At 40.1% G+C, this 27,079-nt stretch overlaps 3 protein-coding genes across 27 annotated transcripts in view; all 3 read right to left on the minus strand.

The window, feature by feature from the left end:
- The window catches only part of MFN1 (mitofusin 1), a 28,871-nt gene extending 21,254 nt beyond the window's left edge, over positions 1 to 7,617 (minus strand). For 7 of the 9 annotated variants that reach the window (XR_012674683.1, XR_012674681.1, XR_012674682.1 and 4 more), the window contains exons 1-6: positions 7,489 to 7,603; positions 6,834 to 6,955; positions 5,850 to 5,985; positions 2,825 to 2,987; positions 2,058 to 2,182; positions 260 to 368 (exon numbers count right to left, since the gene is read on the minus strand). Coding sequence is in view for 4 of the 9 variants with exons in the window: in XM_075157349.1 (XP_075013450.1) it covers positions 260 to 368; positions 2,058 to 2,182; positions 2,825 to 2,987; positions 5,850 to 5,985; positions 6,834 to 6,948 (648 nt within the window). In the remaining 5 variants the exon portion in view is untranslated. Of the gene's footprint in view, positions 1 to 259; positions 369 to 2,057; positions 2,183 to 2,824; positions 2,988 to 5,849; positions 5,986 to 6,833; positions 6,956 to 7,488 lie in introns of all 9 variants that reach the window. The other 2 variants (XM_075157347.1, XM_075157351.1) reach the window with 2 other exon arrangements.
- A 386-nt stretch (positions 7,618 to 8,003) lies between these two features.
- On the minus strand, positions 8,004 to 14,840 carry ZNF639 (zinc finger protein 639). Of its 3 annotated transcripts, none has more exons than XM_075157353.1 (5): positions 14,747 to 14,840; positions 14,283 to 14,350; positions 13,611 to 13,718; positions 12,628 to 12,765; positions 8,004 to 12,346 (listed from the first exon to the last, which is right to left on the minus strand). In XM_075157353.1, exons 2-5 carry the CDS (start codon positions 14,338 to 14,340, stop codon positions 11,199 to 11,201), a joined length of 1,452 nt encoding a protein of 483 aa, XP_075013454.1. In that variant the 5' UTR covers positions 14,341 to 14,350; positions 14,747 to 14,840; the 3' UTR covers positions 8,004 to 11,198. The 3 variants fall into 3 exon arrangements, with proteins under 3 accessions (XP_075013454.1, XP_075013453.1, XP_075013455.1); XM_075157352.1 differs by having other exon boundaries at positions 12,622 to 12,765; XM_075157354.1 differs by having other exon boundaries at positions 12,622 to 12,765; positions 13,611 to 13,709; positions 14,747 to 14,839.
- Positions 14,841 to 19,497: 4,657 nt separating this feature from the next.
- Positions 19,498 to 27,079, minus strand: part of PIK3CA (phosphatidylinositol-4,5-bisphosphate 3-kinase catalytic subunit alpha) — a 48,158-nt gene continuing 40,576 nt past the window's right edge. For 8 of the 15 annotated variants that reach the window (XM_075157343.1, XM_075157341.1, XM_075157339.1 and 5 more), the window contains one exon: positions 22,709 to 26,735. In XM_075157343.1, coding sequence (XP_075013444.1) covers positions 26,465 to 26,735 — 271 coding nt within the window. In that variant the 3' untranslated portion in view covers positions 22,709 to 26,464. Of the gene's footprint in view, positions 22,422 to 22,708; positions 26,736 to 27,079 lie in introns of those variants that run through there. The other 7 variants (XR_012674677.1, XR_012674676.1, XR_012674674.1 and 4 more) reach the window with 7 other exon arrangements.

The raw sequence follows: 27,079 nt of genomic DNA on the forward strand, positions 1-27,079 counted from the left end.
TCCATCCATTTATCAAAAAAGAAACTGAGATAAATGTGATGCTCAAGTCAGAGTAAGCAAAGCTGGTAAGAAACCTGGTTCTCCTTTCCCTATTGAGGGATATACATTGTTTCCTGCCTCCCGCCCCCAAATCCTACCCACAAGATCCAAGTGCAATGATTCATGGGAGCTTCAGTAAAGGTCTAAGAGAAGCCATTTCAGTTATGGAACTGCTGAGTATTTAAATGAAGAAGTAACGTAAAATCATTGCACATCATACCGTGTTCATGAGAGTTGATTCAGAATTGGCAACCAAGACAAACACGTCAGCATCTAAGCAGAATTTGTCAATCCAGCTGTCCAGTTCTGTAGTGACATCTGTGCCAGGGCTGTTGAGAATAAAAAAACAGAAACTCATATTTATCCAGCAAAGTAGTATTTGATTTTTAGAAACTGATAAAAATAGAGTGGTGTTGCCTAAGGGCCTTGTAAAAAAATACAAAGCTTTGTATCTTTAGACTGATGCTTAACGCAAACATAGCAAAAGTCAATTACCATTTAGCATTTATCAGTCAGTCACTCACTGGACCATCTACTCATTCCAAAATGCAATTTCTAACGAATAAATATGCAGAGCATAATAGCCAAGAAAAGTGACAGGCAGTCTGTCAGAAATCCAGGCAGTCTCACAGAATGGTCCCCTCCCCATATTCCAAGTTTTAGATTTTAATCAAAAAGGACAGTTGTTCATAAAATATTTTTTCCATTAATCAAGGCCTTCTTTAAAGTGACATGCTATACGAGCTGTGCATAGATTTAATAACAAATTAAAATGAAGCTAAAACTATAGTGCTGTCAGTTTTTCAAAAATAAGTGGATTATGAGCATTAGGTCATGTTTGCAGCACCTCTATTATTGCTGGTTCTAATTTGCTCTATTTAACAGTAAAAAGATTATTTTCTCCTTTCAAGTACCTGTTCTCTCAGATTCCAGGCTGTTTTCTTTTTCTTTTACATTTCACCTTTAGCAACCGAGACTGTGCAGATCAAATCACGCCTTATATCATATCTATGCAAGGATCCCTTCTGGGCTTCCAGCGTACTTGTGCTACGCACACGTCCCCAGGGAGACGGCACAACTGCGTAAGATCAGAAGTCCAGCAGCGCATCAAACCAACCAGCTCCCTGTGCCAGCCAGGCTGGCTTTTTCTGTGACTAACAGGACCCGAGCTTGCGCCCAAGAAAATAGTGACAAACTCCCAGGGATTTCAAAGGTGTAAGATTAGAGATGCAACAAAAAGCACTACAACTTATCAAAATACACTCTGAATGTTAATTGGCTGGATATGAAGAAATCATACTTACAAATTCACTCATACTTGAGTAATTACTCACAATTTCAATCTATATTGATTCACACATTAGGTACAGATCACCTAACAGTCTGAAAAAATATTACCAGGTCATACCTCAAAGCAGCCAGGAATATGGGCATTTGACATAGGCAAAAAAACAACTTTCAGAATTCTTTAAATACACAAACTGTAGGAAACGTTAGCCCAACACACAGGCACACACAGACAACAGTCACAATTACGTTTTGAGGTCACCCATTACTTTGATACGTAGGCACTGCAACTCTTATCAGAAGCTTTTAAAAATGAAGTCCAGATTGCTTACACATCACATGATCAGTCTCAAGCATTTAAAGGCAGGAGATGGGCAAAAGGTTGTTGCTGCAACAACCCTATTCACGCTTCCATACTGTTTGTTTTAGAGGTGGAAGTATCCTCAGCCAAAAGCTAGTCCCTTATTCAGCTCAATCACAAGACATTTGTTTGTTCCAGCTGTTACAAGGCCAAAATCAGTGGGGTGATGACAGGCCGCAGTATACACAAAAGAACAAACTCTGTACTCTCAAAAAAAAAAAACCAAATGGGGGGAAAGGGGGATGGGAGAAAGCTTTTCAATAATTTGGCAACCAAACCAGAACACCATCAATCAGTAAACCAGTCTCTTTTCTAAACATTATAATGGCTAATTTATTTAAGAAAGTATTTACTAAAACAGAAATCATACCTGTCCACTAAAACCAAATCATCTCTCAGCAGGGCACACTTTGACTTGGGCCAAAAGACATGGACGAGACAGCCAGCTTGCAAATCTTTATCCATGTGAAGTGCGTGAGCAAGCTGATTGACTGTCTATAAAGAGCATAAAGAGAAGACAAACATGAATATGCACCACAAACAAGTCTGTATACCGGTATAATTTGGTTCTCAAGCAAACCTGGACAGGATCTATCTTGAACAGAATAGCAGAGTTCATACTTCTTCTGGTGAATACTTGTGATTTTTTTTTTCAACCTCTTAGACTGACAGCATCTAAAGAACAAGTTGTGCCTTGAAACTCAGACAGGAGTTTCTTTGGAGCCACAAAGTTGTATTCCTTACAGGGCTGGAGCACGTGATACTGAGCATCATCATGAATTTGCCTCAGAGGTTTAATGTATGAACAGCTAAATAAACTAAGCACCGAAAGGCCAAATGAGAGGCACATTCCAAATCTTTAACAAGTAATAGAACTTACTCTCAGTCCTATAAAAATAGATCACTCAACATATGCTATACTACAATCAGACACACATTAGTTGTTTCTCTGAAACAGCCAAGAAAAATTGTGAAGTTGACCATTGAGTTTGTTAGTTATTCCCTCCTAAATACCGAATTTATTAAAGATACATAATGAGTTAGCCTTATACTTTTTTTAGACTTGAAATCATTGTTAAAAGATACATCTTTTGAGAAATAGTGTGAAAAGTACCATTAATCATTCAAAAACCGTACCTTAACACTCTTCTTTTCATCTGATCCTTCTGTCATAAGATAAGCCTTATCTCCATCTGTCCCTTCCACACTGAGAAAGCAGTTAGTTGTATGGCCAATCCCACTAGGAAGTACCTTATCCCACAGCATCGCATTAATGACCGAACTTTTCCCACTGCTCGTTCTAGAGGGATAGAAAATAAAAGCACTTTGAGCACAGCACAGCAGCATTACACATACCTTAGTCTTGAACTGAATGCACCCCCGTTTAATTGCATCAGACCCACATACTACAAGCTGTTTCAGGTGATAGAGCTCCAAGCCAGTACAGCATAGCTTGCCAGAAAAGAATAGGGAGTGCAGGAAAAGTTCATCTGAAGAGCAATCCCAAAAATCTTTCTTGGTATCAACATTGCCTATCCAACCAAGAAAACCAATTTTCATTTGCACAACACATAATGGCTCAACAACCTGTACTGGGAAGCACGGTTTATCTGGTGTACCTCAGTCGGAGTAAGGAATTTGTAAAAGATATTGGCTCAACTGTGCTACACCAGAAAAAGCATCTAGCATAAAAAGATGCCTTAGATCAACTTAAAGCAATTGCTAAATCACAGCACGCTGTCCCACGTAAGGGGGCAGCCTGCCCTCTTCTTTGTGCCAGCCCTAGCATTCCTGTAGAAAAGAACTGATTGAAAATATATGTAACATTCTGGGCAGAATTATGTTCTGATTAGACAACAATTCCACATTCCTGCTCACAGCAAATGCCAGGGATTTCACAGGAATTCCAGGGATGCTAGAGGAGGACACGAGGAGAATGCTGCATGACAGGGGCAGGGAAGGACTACCCCGTACAGTGGCAAGCAACGGTGACTCCTTAAAATGTTCGTGAAATTACCACCTCAGCAACTTAGCCTGTGTTTAGAGAAACATCCGATCATCACCAGTGAGAAAGGAACTGCTGCTTCTGATAGAGTCTTCTAGGCACGAGATGAGGTGCAAAAGGAGCATCGCTGTACTACTGCCTTCAGATACGTTTCAAAGCATTGCTGTCTGGGAATTCTCATCACACCCAGAATGACAACTCAGAACAATTTAATGGATGATAATCTCAACTGAATGAAGGTTCCTACAGTAAGACGTGTAACAACGTGCAAAAAACCCTGAAATTCATTTTTTGTGCATAATCCTTAAAATGCAAATGCTGTCCTTAATAATGAAACTCAGTCTTGTCCTTACTTCAGAAGGAAGAGGTAGCTAAATTAATCAAAACCCTGTTGATTAAAAGGAACTGGTCACCAACTCAAGATTCTGCAAGAACTTGAAGTTCTCAGCAATGTCCTACTTCGCACTAACCCCCTACCCCTCACCCATAAATACTTGAGGTTTAACTATTACACAACAGTATGAAGTTACACAGACTAACTCATTTTTGAGCTACTACTTCTAGAAAAAGTTCAGTGCCCACTGTACAACAGTTAACAAATTTTTTCAAAATGTTAGCGGCAGAGTTAAATTCTCTTTTTCCTGCTCTAAACTTCTGCCCTTTGCAAAAACAACTTTTATCACACATCGCAACTTGTAAATGTATTCAACTTTTAACTTTGTGAAATATCAAGGCTAAGATATAACTAGTTTTTTTATCCCAGATCCTTTTATTGTTTTTCTTTAAATAGCTGAACTATTTTTAGCAAAATGAAGGTAAGACCACTGTTGTACACATCTTTTCCAATACTATTACAGAATTTTTAGAACTAAAACATGAAAATTCATACTCCAGAAAAAATATGTAACCACACGCTTAAATTTAAGCACAGAAAAATCAATCTTCCTGAAGCAAAGAGAACTAGCAGACCCCAGACAACCAAGCACATATAAACATTTGAAAGCACTGGAACTGTAGTCTTTTAGGAGGACTTCACTATTTTATATCTGACTTCACATTTGGTAAGGCAGATTTTCATCATTTTTCTACACCCTCCAAATTTTATAGGAACAGAATGGCATGACGTTTGGAATGCAGACATTTATTGGAAGTGTTAAGACCCAATTAAAATTTCTCACTGAAAACTTAAGACTTTTCCACTAAGATGAGACTGAAATGCAAAACACAATACATACAAGCAGAGACACATAAAACCTCAGTGCTTTGGGTATATACACCTGACAGCATCTCTTTAGAATACTTCTTATGTAGTAACACATTTCAGGTGCAACAAATACCTTTTTTTTAACTCCCTTTTTTCCTGCCACAAAAATAAAAAAAATATAGCTGAGATGATCCCAAGCTGACCAAAGTTAAAAATTTTCTAATACTGGAAATACTTTTTTTTTTTCTTCTTCCCTTCAGGAGAGAAGTGAATTTATATCACCCATAACTTTGGAAATGCTATCTAACTACACAAAAGATCTGTAGTAATACCACCAAGGTATTGTGAACTAGAACTTTTCCTAATTAGTGGTTCAGGAAAGCAGAAATTCATAGCTTCATTCAGATCGATCTGTAAGCCATACAGTACATTCTTACCGTTATTCCTTATAATCATCACACAGATCTATCAGACTAATGATACAACCAACAAGGCAACGGTCTCGTATCTGTCTATTTTTCTTCAGCTGCTTATATATGGAAACATAAACATCTCAAAGTTTTTCATTACTTGTGATCAAACACAAACAAAAGTTCTCAACAGTAAGAGTCCATTAAAAAAAAAGTATTAAACAAACAAAACCACCACATTAAAAAAAGAAAAGCCATTCTGGAGAAGATGACGACAAACTCAGACCTTCCTAAGTCAAATAATGGATCTACACAGGATAATTATTTTACAAAGTTTATCAATGAAAACATGTAACAAGACATCAAAGAAATATTCAGCATCAAATAGATAAGAGTGAACATGGTTTTATGTATTATATTTCAAACAATAATTCTATGATGAAGCACTAATTCCAGTGCATTTAAATTAGAAATACGGACACTAAGCCCTGCAAAAGAAAAGAAAAAAAAGATCAAATTAGTTATGCTAATTCCATTCATTACCTGCCAAAAAATGCCACTTTCATGTGTCTCCGTGAAAGCACCTCACCGATGACTGCTAACTTATTTTTATATGCCTGTATTTTTGCTAGTTCGTCTTCCGTTGCTACATGTTCAAGCTCTGGGTTCCTGTATGTTGCTACACATAGAAAAAGAATAACATAAAAGCAATCACGTACAGAGTACATGCTCCAGGATACAAGATACAGATTATCAGTACTTCACATGCCAACAAAGATCTGTGTAAATTTTAATTACACAGCGGTAAAAAAACAGAACAAAACAAACAAAACCCCACTACAGACACTGATATTAACCCTCATCATTTGACAGCTCCACCAAAAGCACTTGTGAAATCATGACATAAATCACTTCAGATTAATCAACAATTTAACTGCTGGATTCAATAACTCTGTGAACACAGCCTGCTATGATGATTTGCCCTGCTCTTTGCAACACCCGCTTCCTTCAGAAAGGAAAGCTGGGACCTCTCATGGATACACCAGCTAGGCTGGGCTGCCTTCTCCCTGCAGAGCTCACTGGCCTGATGAGCAACCAACTCCATGTGGCGACACACGTGCCTCCACGTTGCTGAAACTTCTGCGGGTGTAACCAGCAGTTGTTTGCGTTACATCATGCTGATCTACTTTCCTACTGAATAATGGGAGAACCTGTTTGTCCTTTCTTCTATGCAAAAGAAACCGCAACAGGACTATAAACGCTGGAGTGGTTAAGCCTTCACCCTCATGGAGAGGAGGCTAGGCTACCAGTCCAAGTAATGCAATCAGCTTTTTGTATATGTAACCATCCTACACGTTCCTGCCAGCCTAAGCTGAAAAAAATCAATGTCAAATGAAAAACGCGACTATTTCTAAGGCGTATGCTTACACAAACAGCATGCTGATATATATCGTAATGTGCACTGCGCTGCTGTAAGACATATTCAAAGCAACAGACAAGACCCTTGTGTTTAAGTCAAAAACTAACCTTCCACAAAAGTTGCTCCCTCAGTGACATAGTCCAGCAGCTGGTCAAAGATGGCAGTGATTGTCTTTTTAGCCAGCACAAAGTGCTTCAGCGGAGAGACGGTAGCTTCTGCCATTATGCAACTGCAACGAAAGTTACACAAAAGCAACCAAAACACTCAGTACACCCGTGTACGTGAAGAGTCATACACTCTCACCCAGTCATTTAAGAAAAAAAATATAACAAACCCCAAACAAAACCAAACTCCAAACCACAACAAATCCCAGTAAGCTTAGTTTACGCTGGTTCTATTCCCCTGACAAACTCTTCTCTCTTTCCCTCACCACACGCGCCCACAGCGGCTCACGAAGCTCGGGGCCAGGTTTAAAACCGATTTGGTGCGGTCTGTTCTCGAAACACGAGACTTTCCCCTCATAAAACGCGGCTCACAACCTCCCCACCGCTTGGAGGTCAGCGGTGTCCCCTCGGCCCAGCGAGGACAGGCCCGCGGCTCCCCTCGGCCGCCCCGGCAGGCCCTGCCCCCGCCACCAGCCGGGGGAGGTGCCGCGGCGGCCGCCCGCCGCTGAGAGGACGGCGAGGACCCGAGGGCAGGGCGAGGGGTCAGGCCGCAGGGGCACCGGGCGGCCTGCGGCCCTGCGCGCCTCCGGTCACTTACGGAGCCCCGGCTCGCTCCGCCGTTACCCGGCAACCGCCGCGCCGCTGGCGGGGCCTTCCCCGCCGCCGCCGCCGCCTCCTGGCCCGCCGCCGCCGGGACGGGGGACGGATATCACTTCCGCTTCCGCCTCGCCCCGCTCCCGGACCCGGCCGGGGGGGGGTGGGGGGTGGCGGCGCCATTTTTACTGAGGGCCCGAGGGGGCTGGGCGGCCGCCATCTTCAGCGAGGGCAGAGGAGGAGCCGGGGGAGGCGGAGCGGCTGCTCATGAAAAGCAGGCGGGCCCGGGCTGATAGGGGAAATACCCCCACGTCCTCGGCCCCGGGAAGGGGAGCTGGGTAAGTCCCCCAAGGACGGCTCGCCGTGGCTCTGCACGCTGCTGACTGGCTTTTAGGAGGGAGGGCCCGTGAGGTGGAAGGCGTCTGCCCCTGTACACCTGAAACGGTGAACGCGGCCTCCCTCAACGTGTTCATGGGGGTCTAAAACAAAGACAACGGAGCACGGCTTTGGATTCCTGCATACTGTCAGCACCATGGTTTAATCAAAGTCAGCTAAAATGACAAACACTTAAGTACTTTCAAGTGTTAAAAAGCACTGATAATTTATACATTTGATACAAGAGCATAAGAAAATGGGAACAACCACAAACAATGAAAATCAGCAACAATAAGAATTATAGACAACACATTATTTGAGAATTACTCATTTGCTGTATTTTAAGTTCTTGCAATAATTGGTGGGATTTAAGTTTTGTTAAGTTTCTTAACAAAAGAAACAGAAGTCAACAGAATCTTTCATATAAAAAAGTTACTTTGTTCAATAACAAACATGATGCGGGAAGCTGAAATACACAACACACATCTAACCTAAGGGCTCAAAAGTCTGAAAAGCAAAGAATCAAATACAAATTACATCCAAATACAAAATACTTCCAAAACCAATCTCGTAATTTTGTATAGCTTCAGATAGAATGATGTTCCTGAAGTAGATGAACCTTGCAGGTATCAGTGTTATGAACAATGAACAACTGAATTTAATACACTTACTGTCTCAGGGAAAAAAAATACTTGCATTCTTCTGATTACTACAATTAATTCCTCTCATTCCAGACTGAGACTAATTGCTCAAGCTACAGGGTTGAAGAAGACTGAAGTCTCTGGCAGCATCAGACCAGCTGTATTCATGTGCTCTCGGTTCACCTCGCTGCAGCAATGTCAGAGCACTGACCTTCCACTTAGATGCTTCACGTAAATAAACCAAACTCGTCTTCCCTTCGATGGGAAGAACATACCGTCCTTGGCATGTACAGTCACTCCTTTTGGCCTTCCAACTTCTAGACAGACTCCACTCATTACCTATTTTTTCTACTACTTAATATCTTTCTTGTTTTAGCATGCTGATACGTGGAAGCCGACATCCTGCTGGTGTTCCTGCTAGGGTAAAATGAGACGAGCTACTCCAGTACATTTCCATTTACTTTCTGATAGATATTAAAAAGAAAATACCAACACTAGTCCCTCATTTATAAAATCCAACCTAAGGCAAACTTGAATATATTTCCTAATTAGACACTGTGGGGTGCATTTTAGCTAGGAGTGATTTGGCTTCGTAACATTCCTATGGGATATTCTTTTCATTCCCAGCTTAGAGATTAGAAATAACGCAACTCAAAGATATACGTGAAGTTATTCAGGAGTCAACAAGCGAGTTTTCTGTATCGCAGGGCCCTGTGCTTTTACAAGAGACCACCTTTTCCTGTGCAGGACACAATGCTGGTCTATACAAACATACACACTTCGTAAGCCCACTTATTTATTTTTGGAGTTTTTTTAAATGTCTTTTTTCCACTTCTTGTCACTGTCCCCTGGAACAGCTTTCTCTCCAGAGCTCAACTGTGCCACGCCACCTGTGTGTCGTCACCAAGAGCAGGGTTTTAAGAGAACCAGCGTTCCCCCCTCTCAGTTATATCCATATGAACAAAATTAACTTTCCATATATAAAATAATTCTTGTTAGTGCTTTGTTAACAATATTATTGCTACCATTTTAAGCCAGCCAGGATGAATGTGTTCAAAATAGGAAATTAGCAATTCTACCACAGGCATTGTCATTCTCTATACAACAGACTAATAAAATACAGTCAGGACACCATCAGGTTGCCCTTTTCAATGACTACACGAAGATTTAGTAGTAAATCAGCATTTCAAAATGACAAAAATGGTCATGCCTCCTACAAAGAAACATGCGCTAACTGGTTCATAGCAGACTTTCCAGAAATACTTCTCTAGAAATTAAAACTTCCATGAACTGACTATATTCAGCCAATTTTTATGCTTAGCTTTAAAAATCAAATGCAAAGACCCTTGCACGCCTTGCTGCTAACACCAAATCTCACCAATCAAATGTTTTTTATACATTAATTATATCTATACAAAGCTTGCATTAGACAATTTTACATTACAAATTTACAAATCAATGCAGAAAGAAATGTAAACTCCACCACTAATTTATGGGTAATTTCACCCTGATAACTAGCACAATCTAAATGACCTCACTCTTATTTTTATCTGTCCAAGTATCCACTCAGAAATACAGCTGCAGAATGAATTGTAAAAATTCATGATTATAATGGCAGGACAGCACTATCTAATCTGAACAGATGTGTGAAATCATTTGAAATTGATTAAAATTAATAAAAATTTTGCACTAGTGTTTTAAGCCAGTAAGTAGGAGAAGTTTAAAATTTACAGAATTAAAATAACTGTCCTCATACTATTATAGCAGTGGAAAGCTAATTATAAATATACAGAATCATAATAATATAAACTAATAGAGGCTTGCTCTAAATGAGCTTGGTGACATACATAATTTGAGAGCTAAATTAGGATTTTAGATACGAAAATCACACTCTCTACATTCTCAGCTGGATCACTTTGCAAATTCCCTTATAATTACTCCATAAAACATGACTCAATCTACGCACAAGCAGTATGTGTCTACTTGGTGCATTAAGATAGAAACAAGGTAAAGAAAGGAGACAAAAATCATGTGGGAAGTCTGCAGTAAATCTGTGGAAGAGAGGGTTCTTGGATAGTCCCACAGACATGAGTTGAAATTAAATACTGAACAAAGAAAGTGAACAATGAGGTTGGATAGGCACCCCAAGAGAAAAATAGGACAATTTTAAAAGCTTATCAAGAGTATGAGGTGGGAAATGCAAGCTAGTACATGAATTTGGAGATGTCCATGCCTGGGAATTTTTGGAACACCCTTATCTTTGGCAGACTGGTGCAATTTGCTAAACATCAGCACAATGACCTGCTGCCACATAGGGTAACATGAGCTGGATGTGCAGTTGAGATCAGTATGGCGTTACTTAAGCATAGAACTAGATGTTGGCTTTCTCTTTCTCCCTTTGAACTCTTGTACATGAGATGTGAAAGTGCAGGATGACCATCGGCATTGCTATTACAACATGCAACTACTCCCACTGTCCCTCCCCCCAAAATCGGATCCATCACATCATAAAGTGATTATTCCTACTGAAACCCCTAGGTAAGGAAATTCACACCACCAAGTTGTTATACATGCTTTGCTGATATAGAGAAAAACATTAGAATTGTGTAATTGCTGTTAAAATTGTATTTAATATCACATTTTAGTGACTGGAAATTAATTCCAATTCTAACAAATTGATTACAGGGAAAGAAAGTAATCAAGCTGTCTCATGTATCTGAAGATGACTTAAAAGATCTTTTTCATTTCCAAACCTCATTAAACAATCGGTACATTTATGAGGTAAATCTGCTGAATGCCTGAAATCCAAATGAGTTTTAAGGTCTTCAATCTGTCCTGTTGAATATTCACAGTATTGACACAAATAAATCCCTTCAGATAAATGAGAGCTTAAATGCTTGCAATATTCCAACATACCTGAAAAGCCCTTCCCACAGTCATCACAAACATGAGGGAATATTTTGGTGTGTTCAATCGCTACGTGCCTGTTTACATTTGTATGCAGCCTGCTCCTAAAGCCGCACACTTGGCATACAAAGAAGTTTTTGCATTTGTCAAAACTGATTTTGTTTATGAGACTGTACTGTCCACGTTCCTTGTTATTGTAGCTGTCGCTTAACTCTATCAGTCGACATGCATGCTCGTTCACCACATGGCTATGCAGATCTTCTGGATCATTTGTTTCATGCTCACAGAACTGACACAAATACTGCTCATCACAGCTGTGTTCCTGGAAGTGCAGGTACAACTCGCTGCTCGAGGAGAACTGCATATCGCACTGCTCACACCAATAAAGATGGTCATTGAAGTGAGTGTCTGCTATGTGCTGACTCAGATTCTCAAATATCACTGTTTTGTAATCGCAATATTTACAGATGTATGGATCCTCCTCATGTAGTTTTACATGTTCAATGAGCTGCACTTTGCTGGAGAAGCTTTCTTTACACACTTTACAGACATGAGTGTCTGTACACGTCTTATGCTTCAGGATCATGTGCTGCTTTAAATCAGAAAAGTACTTGCTATTAAAGTCACAGAGCTCACACTTGTATAAGCCACTGCTGTTGGCTCTCAGCAAAGGCCATTTCTGTTGAGCTGTGATATTCAAAGCCTGGTTCTTCTCAAAGATTTTACAGGTTTCCAGAGGGATTTCCTCTAGGTCCTCAGCTTCTAGCTTCTCAGGTGACACAGTTTGTGTTTCTATATCGTGAACTTCTACAGCATTCACTTCTGTTGTAGAAATTTCTACAGTTTGAATATCTAAAGGTTTCTCTTCTTCTGTAGGGCTGTCACTGAATATAGGTGAATCACATAAGTCTCTGCACATTCCATTATTAGTGCCTTTATCTAACAGAGGAAAAAGATAATAAAAGCAAAAGGTTAAAAAAAAAACCCTGCAAAACACCTGGACCCATATTTCACTTTTCAGTTAGTTGTAGCAGCTTACAAATACAAAAAGCAGTTATTTTTCCCCAGCCAGACTAGGTATTATGTTTAACTAACAAATCAATAACGTAAACTACTAATCCTTCGCCTCTTCTATCAAAGCAAAAGAGTTTCATAAAAAGCCAGCAGCCATGCTCTCCAGCTTCCCAGCACCTACGCTGCAAATACACATTTACCTTTACCTTTATCCTTCTTTTTAGGGTCTGTATAGTGCAACCCCACAATGTTTGAATGCGACCCACTCCACTGAGAAGTCCCAGCATGCACTGGACTCCCATCATCATCTGTGTCTAGGCTCTGCACAGGACTGTGGAATCTACCTGCAAAGATGAAAGAAGGATTTTCTTGTCATCATTTGTCTATACTAGCATCATCATGATTCTTTAACCATAGATCTTATTTACTATTTACTTATTCTAGTTGCATAAATTTATCTTTATATACCAATCGCATCATAGCCTACATTAACGAAAGTAACCATAAATACCTCAGAAATTATTTCCATACATACAGAAGGCAACAAAAGAATTCAAAAGGTGGCAACTCCGTCTTTAAAATTTCAGCAAAAAATAGTAAATTAATTATACTGGAAAACACTTAAAATCCTTAAATAAAACTTCACATTTGAAAGACACAATTTTAAAAAATATTCTTAAATATTTCTGGACATTGCATTTTAAAATATACTACTATGTAAGACTTCTGGAGACTAGCTGGCTAATTTATTAGAGTGAAAAGAAAAATAAATACAATAAAAATCTATCCTCACATTTGCTCTGTTAAGTTTTACATCCAGTAATGGATGTTGTATAAAAAGGCATTTTGTTTTCTGTAAGTACAGTTCAAGGCAATTGCTGGAAAATTCCATCTGAACTCTTAGATTATTTACATCAGCTTTACATTACCTAGCTAGTAGATATTTAGATAAGTAAGTCTAATCGTCATTAGAAAATGGAAGGATCTTTTTATGGTCATCGTTTCTACTTTGAAAATTGTATTTCAGTTACAATGATTAAACAACCTTCCACCAGTCTAAAGCATATCCGATCACAATGATGCTCAGAAGTCACCCACTACATATTTTGTATTCTATTTACTTCTACGAATAGGAGCATGATATACTTAGTAAAGAATTGCAGAACAAGACCCCAAAATATACTCTTACCTCTATTTTCAGAAAACTTTATATCTGGCTGTTTCATAGAACAGACGCTGTAGCAGTGGTCAGAAAAAATTCCACTGTTGTCTATGTATTTGCTTGCACCTGAAGAATCTTAAAAAAAAAAAGTTTTTATACTAACACGTTGATGTAGCTACATATGTATTTCATATTCACCAAAATTCTCCTCACCATTTTTACTTCTTGTGTTGTGAGAATTCTGTGCTGGCCTGATAACATTCCTGTTGTGATTTACAACTTTCAGCTGCTCTCCTGATGTGTGGAGTATCACAGTCATTATCAGACTCTGCTCCCACTGAAGACAGTGACAGGAACACAGTCTGCTCAGCGCTGAACACTTCTGGACACCCCTATCCCCCACTTACAAAACTCCTCCCTTTGTGTGTTAGTAGAATCATTTCATTTTGTAGCTTAAGCAAGATTCCCCATTTGCCGGGAGTACAGAACAAAACTGCTCAGATGCACTGACTGAAAGTGGCTTAACAACGGAGCACGCAGAGCGGGTACTCAATACATTCAGACCAAGACTTCTTATCCCACCCTTTATGTTACCGATTTTCCATGCATTAGCACACGTGGTCCCTTCTCATAAAGTAATTATTCTGAGAGAAAAAAATAAACTTACTAAAGTGTACATCACTCAAGCTCTAGACTGACCTGAGTATCGAGAAGGATGTAGAGTCTTCCTTTTCCTCTTTTTAGGATGTTCATTCATTTTGAATAGTCTAAATTAATTGTAAAGTGAAAACAGTCAAGAATTAGACTTGTTTGTATCTAGTTTATCTTTCATGACTTTATGAAACAATACACACATTTTGAAAACACAAGAGGCTTTTTCCTACTCCCCTTTCTCGCCCCCCCCCAGTCCATTTTGTTACAGTTAAGAACACATTAAAAGCACACAAGTACTGAAGTCTAGTTTCATATTCCTGCCCTGGATCAAAAGAAGGTTCACCACAAAGACAGACAGGTCAGGACTCCAGGCGCTCAAGTACTCAGTGTAACCCATGAGGCAGTTCTTCAGCACCCTGTTGCCTTTTGTCAGAGGCCAGATATTCTGAGGCAGACCTTCAGATAAAGTTTTAACGTTGAAAATACTAACAAAAGTCATGCTCTCTTACCAAAAATCCTAGACTGTTCAGTATCAGCAAGCAGAGCAGCTAAGAAGCTGATGGCTGTACAGCTTCCAAACGTAGCGCATATATCAGCTCGAGACAATTTTCATCTATGGAGTGATAGCATTTTAAAACACTTTAAAACTTGAGCACAAAATAAACAGACTCGGATACACAAGTATTACAAAGAATGAAGCTACGGAAATTGATGGTAGAAAACAGATAAAAAGTTGGTATTAATTTTAGTTTAGAGTGTCAAAATTAATACGGTAGACCCATTAAAGTATTTGTTTTCCTTCTGTCCCAGGTTAGTTGGCTTTCGTTGCACTTGGCAGCTCCTGACAACAGAAAAATAGATGGAGATAACACCAAAAATACTTGAGCTATGTATCGGCCCAAATAGTTTTGAAGAAGGACGGGCAGCAAACACGGATTCTGATGTGGTTTACTCTAACACTAGAGCACTTACAGGCCCAGGATCTTCTAAAGCCAAGGCCACCCACCAGAGGTGAAAGCAGGAGAAAAAGGACCCTCATCGAGTAAATGCTGTTCTCGTGAGGTGAAATAATTTGTCTGAATTGAAATTTTATTTTAAGGGGAAAATAGTATGGAAAAAAACAGGTTTTGTAATATTATATCATGGTCTAGAAGTATCAAATACCCTCATTGCTTTTTCTGGTTGTGAGGGAAGAACCTACATTATACCGAGGTAGCAGGTTTTACCCCAGTTAACGTGGCTCAACCTTTTCCCCACGGATCGGCCCACGGGACAGTAACGCCTGTTGTTCTTCTCCAGCGGCTTTCCCCGGTACATCTTTCCCAGCTGCTCGGCACGGCTATGGGAAAGGCTCATAAAGGCCCTAAAGATCGAGATCCCGGCCCCCCGGAGCCCCTCGCCGAGCCGGCCGCGGCCTGCGCGGCCACAGCGGGAAACCGCGGGCGGGAGCGCGGCAAACGCGCCGCTCCGCCCCCCCCCCACCCCCCCCCGCCCCGGAGGCAGCGGCGGGGACGCCACGGGCGGCGGCCAGGCGCGGAGCCGGGGGCAGGGGCGAGGCCGCGGCCACGCTCCAGCGGTGGGGAGAGGGCCCAGCCGGGAGCCGCCACCGGGGAGCGCCGCAGGCCCGGCCCCGCCTCAGCGCGGGGGGGACGCGCGGCCCCGAGCGCGCTGCGGAGCGTGAGTCATGTCTCACTCCCTTCGCGGGGGACGAGGGGTGGCGGGCGGGCCCCTCGCCTCAGGGCGGCGGGTGCGGGTTCGCGCTTCAAATGGCGCCGGGGCGAGGGGTAAGATGGGGACGGGTGCGGGGCGACGGTCAGCGGCGCGCGGGCCGCGCCCGGCGGGGTGAAAGGCTGGAGGGAGGCGGGCACTGGCAGAGCCACGGGGCTCCCCGGGGCTGCGGGCGACGCCGGCGGCCGCTCCCCTCCTGTCTCGCCGCCGGGACTCACCTTCCGCTCCGCGCCCAGCGACGGGCCGCGGCCGCCTCCGGACGCGGCGCTCCCCGCGGGGGAAGGGGCGGGGCGGGGCGAGCGGCGGCCGCCGACATGGCGCCCCCTGGGGGCCGCGCCGCTGCGGCCGGGCCCCTCCTGACCCCCGCTCGTCGCCATAGCAACCGGGGGGGGGGGGCAAGATAAACCTTCAATTGATCCTTCCATTTATACACGATGCTCCAAACTAAATGCTCAGAGAAGTTGTCCAACACATTTACACATTTTCATATACAGGCTTCGTCGAGGTCTTGTAAAGCATCTGACAGCATCTCATCTCACCTTAGAGAGGGCAATGTTCGTATTTTACACAAGAGAGAGGCTGATGTCAAAGCCACAACCTTATAAAGCACAAATTTACTTTTTGTGTCAATGTATCCCTTAAAGCTGCTGAATAGGAGCATCAATATAAAACAAGGATTAAAGAATTAAAATAAAGCAACTTTCCCCTTTTCAAAACTTTCCAAGTTTATAATCGCAAAAAAAATCTTCACTTTTTTTGATGCTACAGTAAAGAGCAATAAGTTATATTTCTCCACAAAGCAGAATATTTCAAACAGCATCTTATTACTTTGAAAAATAAGTCATTTATTTTGAAGACACAAGGGAGACCACTGCAGTGACTTAGTCTGATGTCTCAAAACAGATCATGGAATTTTACCAAGCATTTCATTCATTGAGCTACTCTGCTCTGGCTTAGCCTGAAGTTACCTAATTTAAAGATTGAGCTTTCAGTTAGCAGAGAATCCACAACATCCCTAATGTTGCTCCAGTGATTAATAAAAAAATTATACCCTGATTCTGGCCTCAGTTTTATTCATTAGCTGGAAGTTGAGATTGGACTTACTCTGTTTATAAAATCCTACCTTTAGCCTTTGTCCTGAAAGTTGGAAACATGTCTTTAGGGTGATCTGATTTGGTTAGAGCCACATAGAAAGAGCTTCATCCTACGATCACACAGAAGGTTTGATGGTAAGCAGCATGAATACAAGTAAAGGTATCCTCCTGAATGAAGACACACTGCTGAGCCCTCAGAAACGAAGTAAATGTGGTATATCTATTATCTTCTGAGCTGAATTACCAACCAGACAAGATCCTGGCATCCCAGTTCAGTTTGTTCTCTGCTGTTTATTCCAGCCATAGGAACTGAGGTTTCTCCAGGACAGCTTGTGTTAAAGTTCTCATAATTTGGCTATAACCACCCAAATGGGTGGATGCCCACATATTTCTCCCTCTATTCACCAAAAAGCTTTCCATGTAAATATTCCAAAAAGGGAAGGAAAAAAAAAAAGCACTTTCCCCAGTTCCCAGCGGAGGGCAGTAATGGGAACTTAAAATCTGTAATTTGCCAAGGGAAAAAAGAAAAAAAAAAAACCAACCCAAAACTAAACCCTTTCCTTTGAATTCAGTCCTGCTCGGTGGGACAGAACGAGGATAACCAAGTCACTCCCACATAAAGCACAACACATCTTCTGTACCTTTTGATTGATTTCTTCTCCACACAAAGCAGCACAGCCCAACAACACCTATGTCAGATAAAAAGACAAGACTTTGAGTGAAAGAAAAACATCAGAGGAGGATCCCCTTTGAAGCTGCAGATCCAGTTCAAAGTCACGGGCATTAAACAGTGCCATCAATGCTTTAGACAGAAAAGTCTAAATGAGTCTCGTTTTCTAAACCCCCACATGCTCGGGATGTTCCCACAGCTCTGGGTATGAATCACTCAGAACCCATTCCAACTAGAAATAAAGAAAAGGCCTTGTGATATTCACCTTACTGTTTAAATGGGCAACACAGATGATGCTCATTTCAATTAGCAGGGGTGTATCCTTACCAAAATAAGAAGAATGAAGTAAACCCTTTCTTCAATGAAAGCAGTAAGGGTAGCTCATGACAATAACCTTTGCTGAAGGTAGATTCATTAGTGTTTAAAAGGACATGTAGGAGGTTATCTGAGGTATCCTGTCTAGCATCAGTTTTCCTGCTTTTTTGTTACATAGATTCAGATTTTGGATCAAGTCTTTCCAGGTTGGAAACCAGACTGATTTCTGAGCGTAAAATCACGAGGGCTCTCACTGAGATTCCTGTGCTAAAGCAAACTGCCCACATTGCAAATCATTCTTCTGTTTCATCAGCATTATTTTGCAAATTTTCCATAATCTTCTGATGCTTTAGGGATAGAGACTTAAAACTACCACAAAAACCACACCATGGTAACGGCAAAAAAGTCTAAAATTTGCATTTGGACAAGAACTGATGATCCCCTTTTCCTGAGCCATCCTGTGCATTTAAAACAAGGTAGTTAACTACTCATAACCATTTCATAGTTACTAGAAAAGGTAAAACTCACCTTATGCTGTAATAAACAGAAGTTTAATCTGCTAGTTCAGGTTACTGAACTAGCTACTTCAAAAATCACTAGCCATACTTTGATTCGCTCTCTCCAGACTAGAGCTCAGCTTGAGCTTCAAAATAAATGTAAGGATAATGATGTCCACCTTTTATTACGGAGTTCAAATCCAGTGCAGACTTAGCACCTGCTGGAACGCAGCCCTTTTCAAAGCTAAGCAGTGGTGATCTGAAACAGAATTGACCAGTTGTACAAAGTTTAAAGCTTACTGGGGACAAAGATGTATAGAAATGACCCGATTAAAAACCCTGACACTTCCCTCATCCCTCCAAAAAAGTGAAATTCTCAGTAAGAGAGCTCAAATCCCTCCCACAATAACAGTTTGTTAGCAACTGAAGTCCAAAGTAACCAACACATCCACAGAAGCAATTCCATTGCAGCCCTATGCTCTTATACTTGTGAGTAATTCCAGTGAGTAATTGCCCAAATATGTTTCTCCCTCTCTCAAAACTAGCACTGGATACAAAAATACAACCTAGTTAGTTTGTTTTTTAAAATATAGTTTTGGTAATGAAAGCATGAAGGATATTTTTCAAAAATAAAACAGACTGATTTAGCAGAGGCTTTAAAATCATCCAGCTGAAACACTTCAATTAACACCTGCTCTCTTATCACAACTTCTGCAGCCTACATCTAAAAGAAGTTACTTACTTTGAAGATCAACGTGGACAAGAACAAATGCCACGTGCATCTAGGACTTCCCACCCATAAATAATGCAAATTCTATTTCTGTTCCCCCAACACAAATTAACTGACATACGCAATTTATATCTTTCTTGTAGCCTTTTTCGAAAGCAGAGCTGCAACACCAAATCACACCTCCAAGGCAGAAGATTCCTTAAATTCTCACTTCAGAATTCACAAGTGTACCAACCATATTGTTTTAATTTAGTTGTTAGTATATACATTAACACTCAAAAGTGTGATAAAAACCAAACAAAAGTAGTTTTTTTAATAAACAGCATGTGATACAGACCGCGAAGATAAATAAAAAGCACTTTTTACAGTTTCCCATGAACATGAACTACAATAAGTATCATAGGCCAAACTTGTTACTTGAGTAGCACAGCAGAAGGGGGAAAAAAAGGGTTGTGGGTTTTTTTTTTAATAAAGTACTGCAAGACTATTCTCAGTATGACAATATATGCATCTTGCTGCATCTTAAATACTTTTTTGGCCCATTATTACTAAAAATGTCTTGCTTTCTAACTACTTTACCACAGGACCTTTATTACAGAATGACATACACATGGCAACATCCCTCCCGCCCCCCAGTAGTGGTTATTTCAAAGATAATTGTCTCATTTTTAAAAGATATTTCAAGCACTGGTGGGTGTTTAGACTCTCCTTTTGACGCAGACACAGAACTGCTACTAGCTTCAACAAAGTTACATACAAGCATCAAGAGATTACACCCTCCTGGGCTCTGTTTATCCAAAATGCCAACAGGATCCCGGGCTGCCTTAGGAAGAGCATTGCCAGCGGGTCGAGGGAGGTGAGCCTTCATCCTTCCCCTCTGCTCAGCACTGGTGAGGCCACACCTGGAGTGCTGGGTCCAGGGCTGGGCTCCCCAGTATGAGCCGGACACTGACATACTGGAACGGGTCCAGTGAAGGGCCATGATGATGATGAAAGGATAGGAGGGGAGGCTGAGAGAGCTGGGATTGTTTAGCCTGGTGAAGAGAAAGCTCAAGGGGCATCTTGTCAATGTATATAAATAGTTGATGGAGAGGAATAAAGACAACAGGCAAGGCTTTTCTCAGTGCTGCCCACTGAAAGGACATTCAGCAATGAAACAGAAGAAGTTTCATATAAACATTAAAGAAAAAACTTTTACTGTGGACTGTTCTTTCTTAGACAGGCTCTAAAACCCAACTGGACGATGTCCTGGGCAACCTGCTCTAGCTGACCCTGCTTCAGACAGGGCGGCTGGACTAGACGATCTCCACAGGTCTCTGCCAACCTTAACGATTCTCTGTGACTCTGTGAAAGTTCTTGCAATTGTGGTGCCAGTTGCAATGACGACAATACTTTCAAAATTTCAAACCCGGAGAATCCAGGACAGACTGCAGCCGTACATATATTTTAAATCCTTTTCTCCACCAGGGAAGTGGATTTTGACACTGTATGTGGCTATTCACAGTTAAAACTTGCAGAGGTGCAAGGGGGCAAGAGGAAAGGATGATACTCCCAGATGATGAATTATACATTTATCTTCACAAGAGAATATGAAGAATTTGGACCACAGTGGCTGTAAGAAAAGAAAGAAGAGGATTCATCTCTTCCTCCCTTCCTCTTCTTTCCCCTGCCCCAAATGAAACAGTTAAGACAACTTGGACAGCCTGGGGTAGTTGATAATCCAGGATATAGAACACTATTAATAAAGCCTAGGAATAGATTAAACGTACTTAAACCAAAGAAACAAAACAGAATGAGATTGCAGCTATGAATATTTTAGCTCTTAGGGATTAACTAAGCTACAGCAGACCTAAGATTCTTAGCAGAAACAGCTTCTGCTTGAATTAGGCTTTCTAAAACTTCAGCAGTGTAATTAGGTCAGGTTTAACTGTGATTAATTTAATACTGGAACAAATTCCTAACACAATTGATGCAGTTACACGGAACTAAATGGTTCCTAAACCAGTTAAATAGCTATTGGGGAACTGGCACTAGAATTTCAGAAAAAGTCAAGATAGAATAAGTGTATTTTTGGCCTTCTTTATGCTGAAGGAATACTGCAGCACGTACAGAAGTGACAGTAAGGACACTTAAGACACATTTATGCAAACCAATGGGGATGCTAGCTTCAAAGTACAGGCAGAGTGTTGCTTCAAGTGATCTTCTCTTACAAATATTTTATGCTGTTCTTATGCTATGGGCATGTTCCTTTTTGGGGGAGGGGTGTGTTGGAGAGGAAAGGGAAGAGAGAGGGACAGAAGGATCCACCTCTGGCTTAGAGTCAGGAGTGCTAACACAGTAAGACCTCATACTTTTAAAAGTCTACCCTATAAAGCTCAGAAGTCAAGAATACTGCACTGCAAATTAAGAACAACTATTTTTCCTGAGTGTGGGTTCAACAAGTCCTTATACTATGAAAGAGTAGGAAGAGGAAACATTTAACCTAGCAAGTAATAAAAATCTTGGAAGTCTCAAGAACGAAAGTAACGATAGACAAGATTACAGCAGTTATGAATTGGAGAGCTGAAAAGGCTAGTTAATAAAGACTATTTCAAAGTAAAATTGTCAAGTTTAACTGGGCTGCTAGTAAACGTTCCTCTCATTAAGACAACACCTTTCATACTGAATCATATGAATAATTAATCTGGAACTTTAATGTACATATAGTGTAATTCTGATTTCATATGCTGTTGTGAATCCAGAGTGATTCTGATGAAGTCAGTGCTGTATCAGCATAAAGTGAAATCAGAATTTTTCAAAGACCAGAGCACCTATAGATTTGGTTAGTGTATGCAGATAGAGAACTTCTATATCCAGTTTCCAGTTGGCTTCCCTTCATTAACACAGATCTAAAAAAATAAAACAAAACAAAACAAAACCCCAAAACCCATACCAACTGCAGGGGTGGCGAGCTACACATTAACCTGGACAGATAGAGCCTCACCTAAACTGAGACAACTTTCAACTTTCAGCAAGAAAAAAAGATACAAATTCATTATTTGTATGAAACATGTATTGCAAAATTAAATTGGGATTCAACAATCTGCAACAATATCCACAGCTATATAGTATTTAAAAAAAAAGTGTGGTTCTTCTTCCATTCAAGTAAAACTAAAACAAGAGAAAGAAATTAAAAAAAAAAATCTTAGAAGCAGCAAGTTACAATTCTTTCTGTAATACCACACCATTTTCATTAACTTGAAGCACTTTTGAGATGTCAAAGACATCAACAAAATAGTTATTTCAAGTGGCTTTTTTGATAATTGTTTTTTGAATGGGTCCAGCCCAGGTCTGCAACCTGTACAGACATGCAAAACAGGAGGAATTCACAATTATTATTAAGAACAGACGTTGGAACATACCAGTTATCAAATGACAAAGCAAAAAAAATACCTTCAAATTGTCAACAAACATGGGCTACTGACCACTGAAGGGCATTTAATATTTTACATAAAAAGGAAAGTTGGAAAAAAAACCAAAAACAACCCTCCAAACCACCAACAGCAGGGTCATCACATACAAAGTTTTCTACAAGCTTGGTAATTTCTATGTTGCCCTTAATATGCAGGCTGATATCTTCTCCACAAGATGCCAAACCACTAACAATTTTGCTTTTATTTAAATGCTTTTTTTTATTTTAAAAATTATACTGAAAGTCCATTTCACCTATGAAAAAACTACTAATGCACCCCTTCAGAACAGAAAAGCGTGCATATTAAGTCAGTACAGGTGCTTTTTCTGCTACCTTTACGAAAGCAAAGAATATATTTTTAAGAAAAACTAATCAGCAGCAGCCTGTTCTGTCATTAAATCAAACAGTTTCACAGTTGAAAAAGTTACTGTTTTTAAATTTGTATTTCACTAAATCACCATTTCCTAATGCTTTGTAATAAAAACATATGGCCCAATCCTGGGCTCCTTGCTCTGGTAGTCCTACATCAAAGTTCTGCAGAAGCAAGGTGTTCAGATTCCATTCAAGCTCAAAATAAGCTACTTAGTGTTTTGTGCGGCTGACTCTCAGAATAAAGGGAACATTTTCAAATCTCCATGTGGGAATAGTTAAAAAATAAAAATCCAAATTCAAAGCAATCTCTGTAAAAATCTAGAGCTCAGTTACAGGTCTTTCACAGTCTGTAAGCAGATCTTATTTCTGATACTGAGAACAGATGACATCCTCTCATTTACACCAATGTAAGTAAATAGTACCTCACTATCTTCAGTGAAGTTATATCAGCACAAAGCTGGCATAATGGCATAAGGTAATTAGGGTTGAATGTTTTGAAGCTTAAAAAAAAAGGATTTTTTTTTTTTCCTGAAACACTGGCAGAATGTTTCTCAAATGCCCATCCTGGTTATGGTAGGAACAACTGCTTAAAACCCATGAGCTTCTCCTTCTTTTTTTATTTAAAGGCTATAATTATCCCAAGTCATATTATGTCTGTATCACTCTGAAGTTTCCTTTCTTTTACTATTTGATGTTCATAATAACTTCTACAGCTTGTGCACAGCATTTAGTTGCAGTAACTGTTGGAAACAGAGCCTGATTCCTCATACCTTTCTGTTTATGCAAAAAGGGTGCAGAACACTGTATGCTTGAACTGAAAGACATTTATAGTCGTATTTACAAAAGTAAATGGCTAGGAAGGGGCAAAGTACAAAAGAAGTTGGGCTCATAACATCCAATAAATTTGAGTTGATCTTTTCATCCAGGCTGGAAAAAGCTGACCATCTCTTAGATAAATGAGGTAAAGCATTGTTTCAATACCAGATAAATATGGATAATATAGCACCTAATGTGGCATTTGTGCAAGTTTCACTTGATTAAATTAAGAGTTACAGCCAACAGGGTTTCAGATTTTGTGAACTAAATTTAAACTGAAACTAAGCCATGTTTTAAAAAAGCTAAATCATTAGAGTGTGTTGATTGCAAAGTAATACATAGAAGGGTAATTTTGCTCTAGAAAGTATGACCAAGGTTAGCAGGAGTTAAAATATTCATATGAACAAAAAGAAATATGTAACAGTCAATAAAAAGAATAATGGGAAGTCTATTGGACCACTCCAGAATATTTAGTAGAACTAAGGAAATATAACTTCACATTCCCCATACTATTCTTGGAACTTCTGTAGTTTTCACAAAAACAGGTTTCCCCCCACAACATCAAGTATCCATGTCGTGCAGTAATCAACTGCAGGATCTTGACTATGAAAGTGTCTTGAAAGACCAAAGTCTTGGCTTTACAATCCCCAAAGTCTTTCATAATGTAATTGATTGCACATTTTCAATATATTACAATTTGCTAAATGAAGCCAACCACTCATTACCTCATCAGTACAGCCTGCACAAAGTACAGTTTATTTATACACTTATATTCTAATCTAACACCAGCTGTCAGCATATTTTATATTACATGTGGTATTGCACTTTCTGAGTGGCACCTTGGTGCACGTTTGCAAGTGAAGAGCTGAACCCCCAGAAAGCCCCAGACCTTTGGAATTCACTCCAAGTGCTGCCAATCTAGCAAGTTTAAAATGTCAGGGTGAACATCACCCTCAGGATCATGGGCTTCACTAATTAAAAAACCTGTTTAATAATTAGAAAAACAGTCCTACCTGAGGTTTTGCATATGGGCAATCTGAAATCCTCGGTACTCTGAACAGTTTCAAAAAGTGGTGCCAATTTAATTGATTGCACACATCGTAATAGTGTTAGAGGACAACAACTAGATTTACAAGTATATATTACACGCACACACACACAAAACGGACAAAGCTATAAAATGTTTGGTAACTCCACATGCTTTGAGCTAGCCAACGTATTTGCTGTATGTTGAACTGCTTATTATTGATCATATTGAAAATCTAAATTGCTATTTCTGATGTATATGTTACTGGATTAAACAACCACTTCCAAAGGAGGAAGAAAGAGGAGAAATGGTGGACCCAAAGACTGAGGGTTTAAACGTACGTTCCTTGAATAGCCAGCATATCACTTCAGTAATGTGAAGAGTGATGCCCAAAAATTTTTTGAAGAGACTTAGGCCAAGTTCACCTCTGGCATTAGTGGGTGTATCTCCCACTACTTCGATGGTACTTGTGTCCTCTTTCACCAGGGTTGAATTTGGTCCTAGGAGTATATCTGGTCACCTTCAGTGACGTTAATGGAAACGGGAGTCTTGGACAGATAGAACTGGGCTGCAAAATTAAAAGAGTGAATATGGGACAAATCATGTAAATAAAGAATATATATTAATAATAGTTCCTATTATATAAATAGCCTTTATAAAAAAATAATCTTTCAATAATTTTAATAACTCACCTTTCTTTAGGTTCTGGAAAACATGTATGAAAAAAATCTATTCAGTTCAAGTTAGATTAAAGCAAACCTAAGATGAACACTACAACTCTCTGTTGCACTAAACCCAATTCTGACCATTCAATTTCCAGGTTAGTCAGTTTTTGGGGATGATAGGGAGTTTCTTTGTGAAGGTATGAATTGCACCCCTAGAAATACTGAGCAGAAGAAACACCATACTGAACGGGCCTATTTCCTACTGCTTTCAGAAACTGTGCAGATGACAGACCCAGAAATCAAAGGGTCATCTAAACCCCATAAATGTTAACGCCTCTGAGCACATTTAAAAGGCACTGTCCTCTCACTATTGTTTTTAGATCTTTGAGCTTAAAACTCCTTCCCTTCAAACTATGCTGTATTTAAACATTCACTATCACTTGAATTCTCTTTCCACTCTTCTCAATCCAGCATAGTCTCTACCTGCTGTACCAGATCTAAGGTAATATGTGATGGACTATGTTCATGCTAGCACTATTTTCTTTTTCCTTCTAATTTATCCTATCAAATGAAAAAAGGAAACATTCTTCCAAGTTTACCTTTTTGGGCTTAAGGCATAACATGAAGTCACACATCATACTAAAGCTTAATTTTTGAAGTGTACAATTTTAGTGCTATCTGAAACCCTGTTTTACATTATTTTTTGACAGTTGTCTGAACAGTTCATCTCTTTTCTTGCCATAAATTCTAATGTTTTCACGGTTTGTGCAATTCCTATGCAACCAGTCTTTGCTGCTAACGGGTATTAACAGTGCAGTACCCACAAAGCGGGCTATCAGTTCTTGTTTTCTTTGCTTTCATTTCAGTTCAAAGCATGTTGCTTTATTGTGTGGAAGATCCAGTCCATTTTTGTTGTCCAGCCACCATGGTGAGCATCATTCATTTGCTTCATGAAGTACTCAAGAGCTTCCTGCTCAGTTTTGTCCAATGCAAGGGTCTTTCGAATGTATGCAATATCGTCAAAGGACTGCAGTTCTGGCATTCCTGAGCCAAGCATCATGGAGAAAAGATTTATGAAGAGATTGGCGTGCTGCCGAATTGCTAGATAAGCCTTATAACACATCTCCTGAAACCTGGAAGAGACAGGGAAAAAAAGCTCAGTGTATTTCCCTATTAGACACATCTTCACCTCCAAAACAGTTTTCAGGTAACTGGACACTAAAAAAGTAGACGGTTTTAGTCTAATAAGAACACCATAACGTTGCTGAGAAAGTATCCTCATATTCCTGCTTAGGTTATCTTCATTTCTGTAAGAATTAATACTGGTCAGATAACACAATAGCCAAACCGAAGACAGGCTTTCTAGCCTTAAACCTCACTCGCAATTCATGCAAGTGTTCAACGTAAGTTTGGGACTTCACAGAGCCATTTTAGTCCTGCTACTGACATTTCAGATTTCAAAGCACATTTCCTGATA

Source organism: Calonectris borealis, chromosome 9 (genome assembly GCF_964195595.1).
Source record: "Calonectris borealis chromosome 9, bCalBor7.hap1.2, whole genome shotgun sequence".
NCBI lineage: Eukaryota > Metazoa > Chordata > Aves > Procellariiformes > Procellariidae > Calonectris > Calonectris borealis.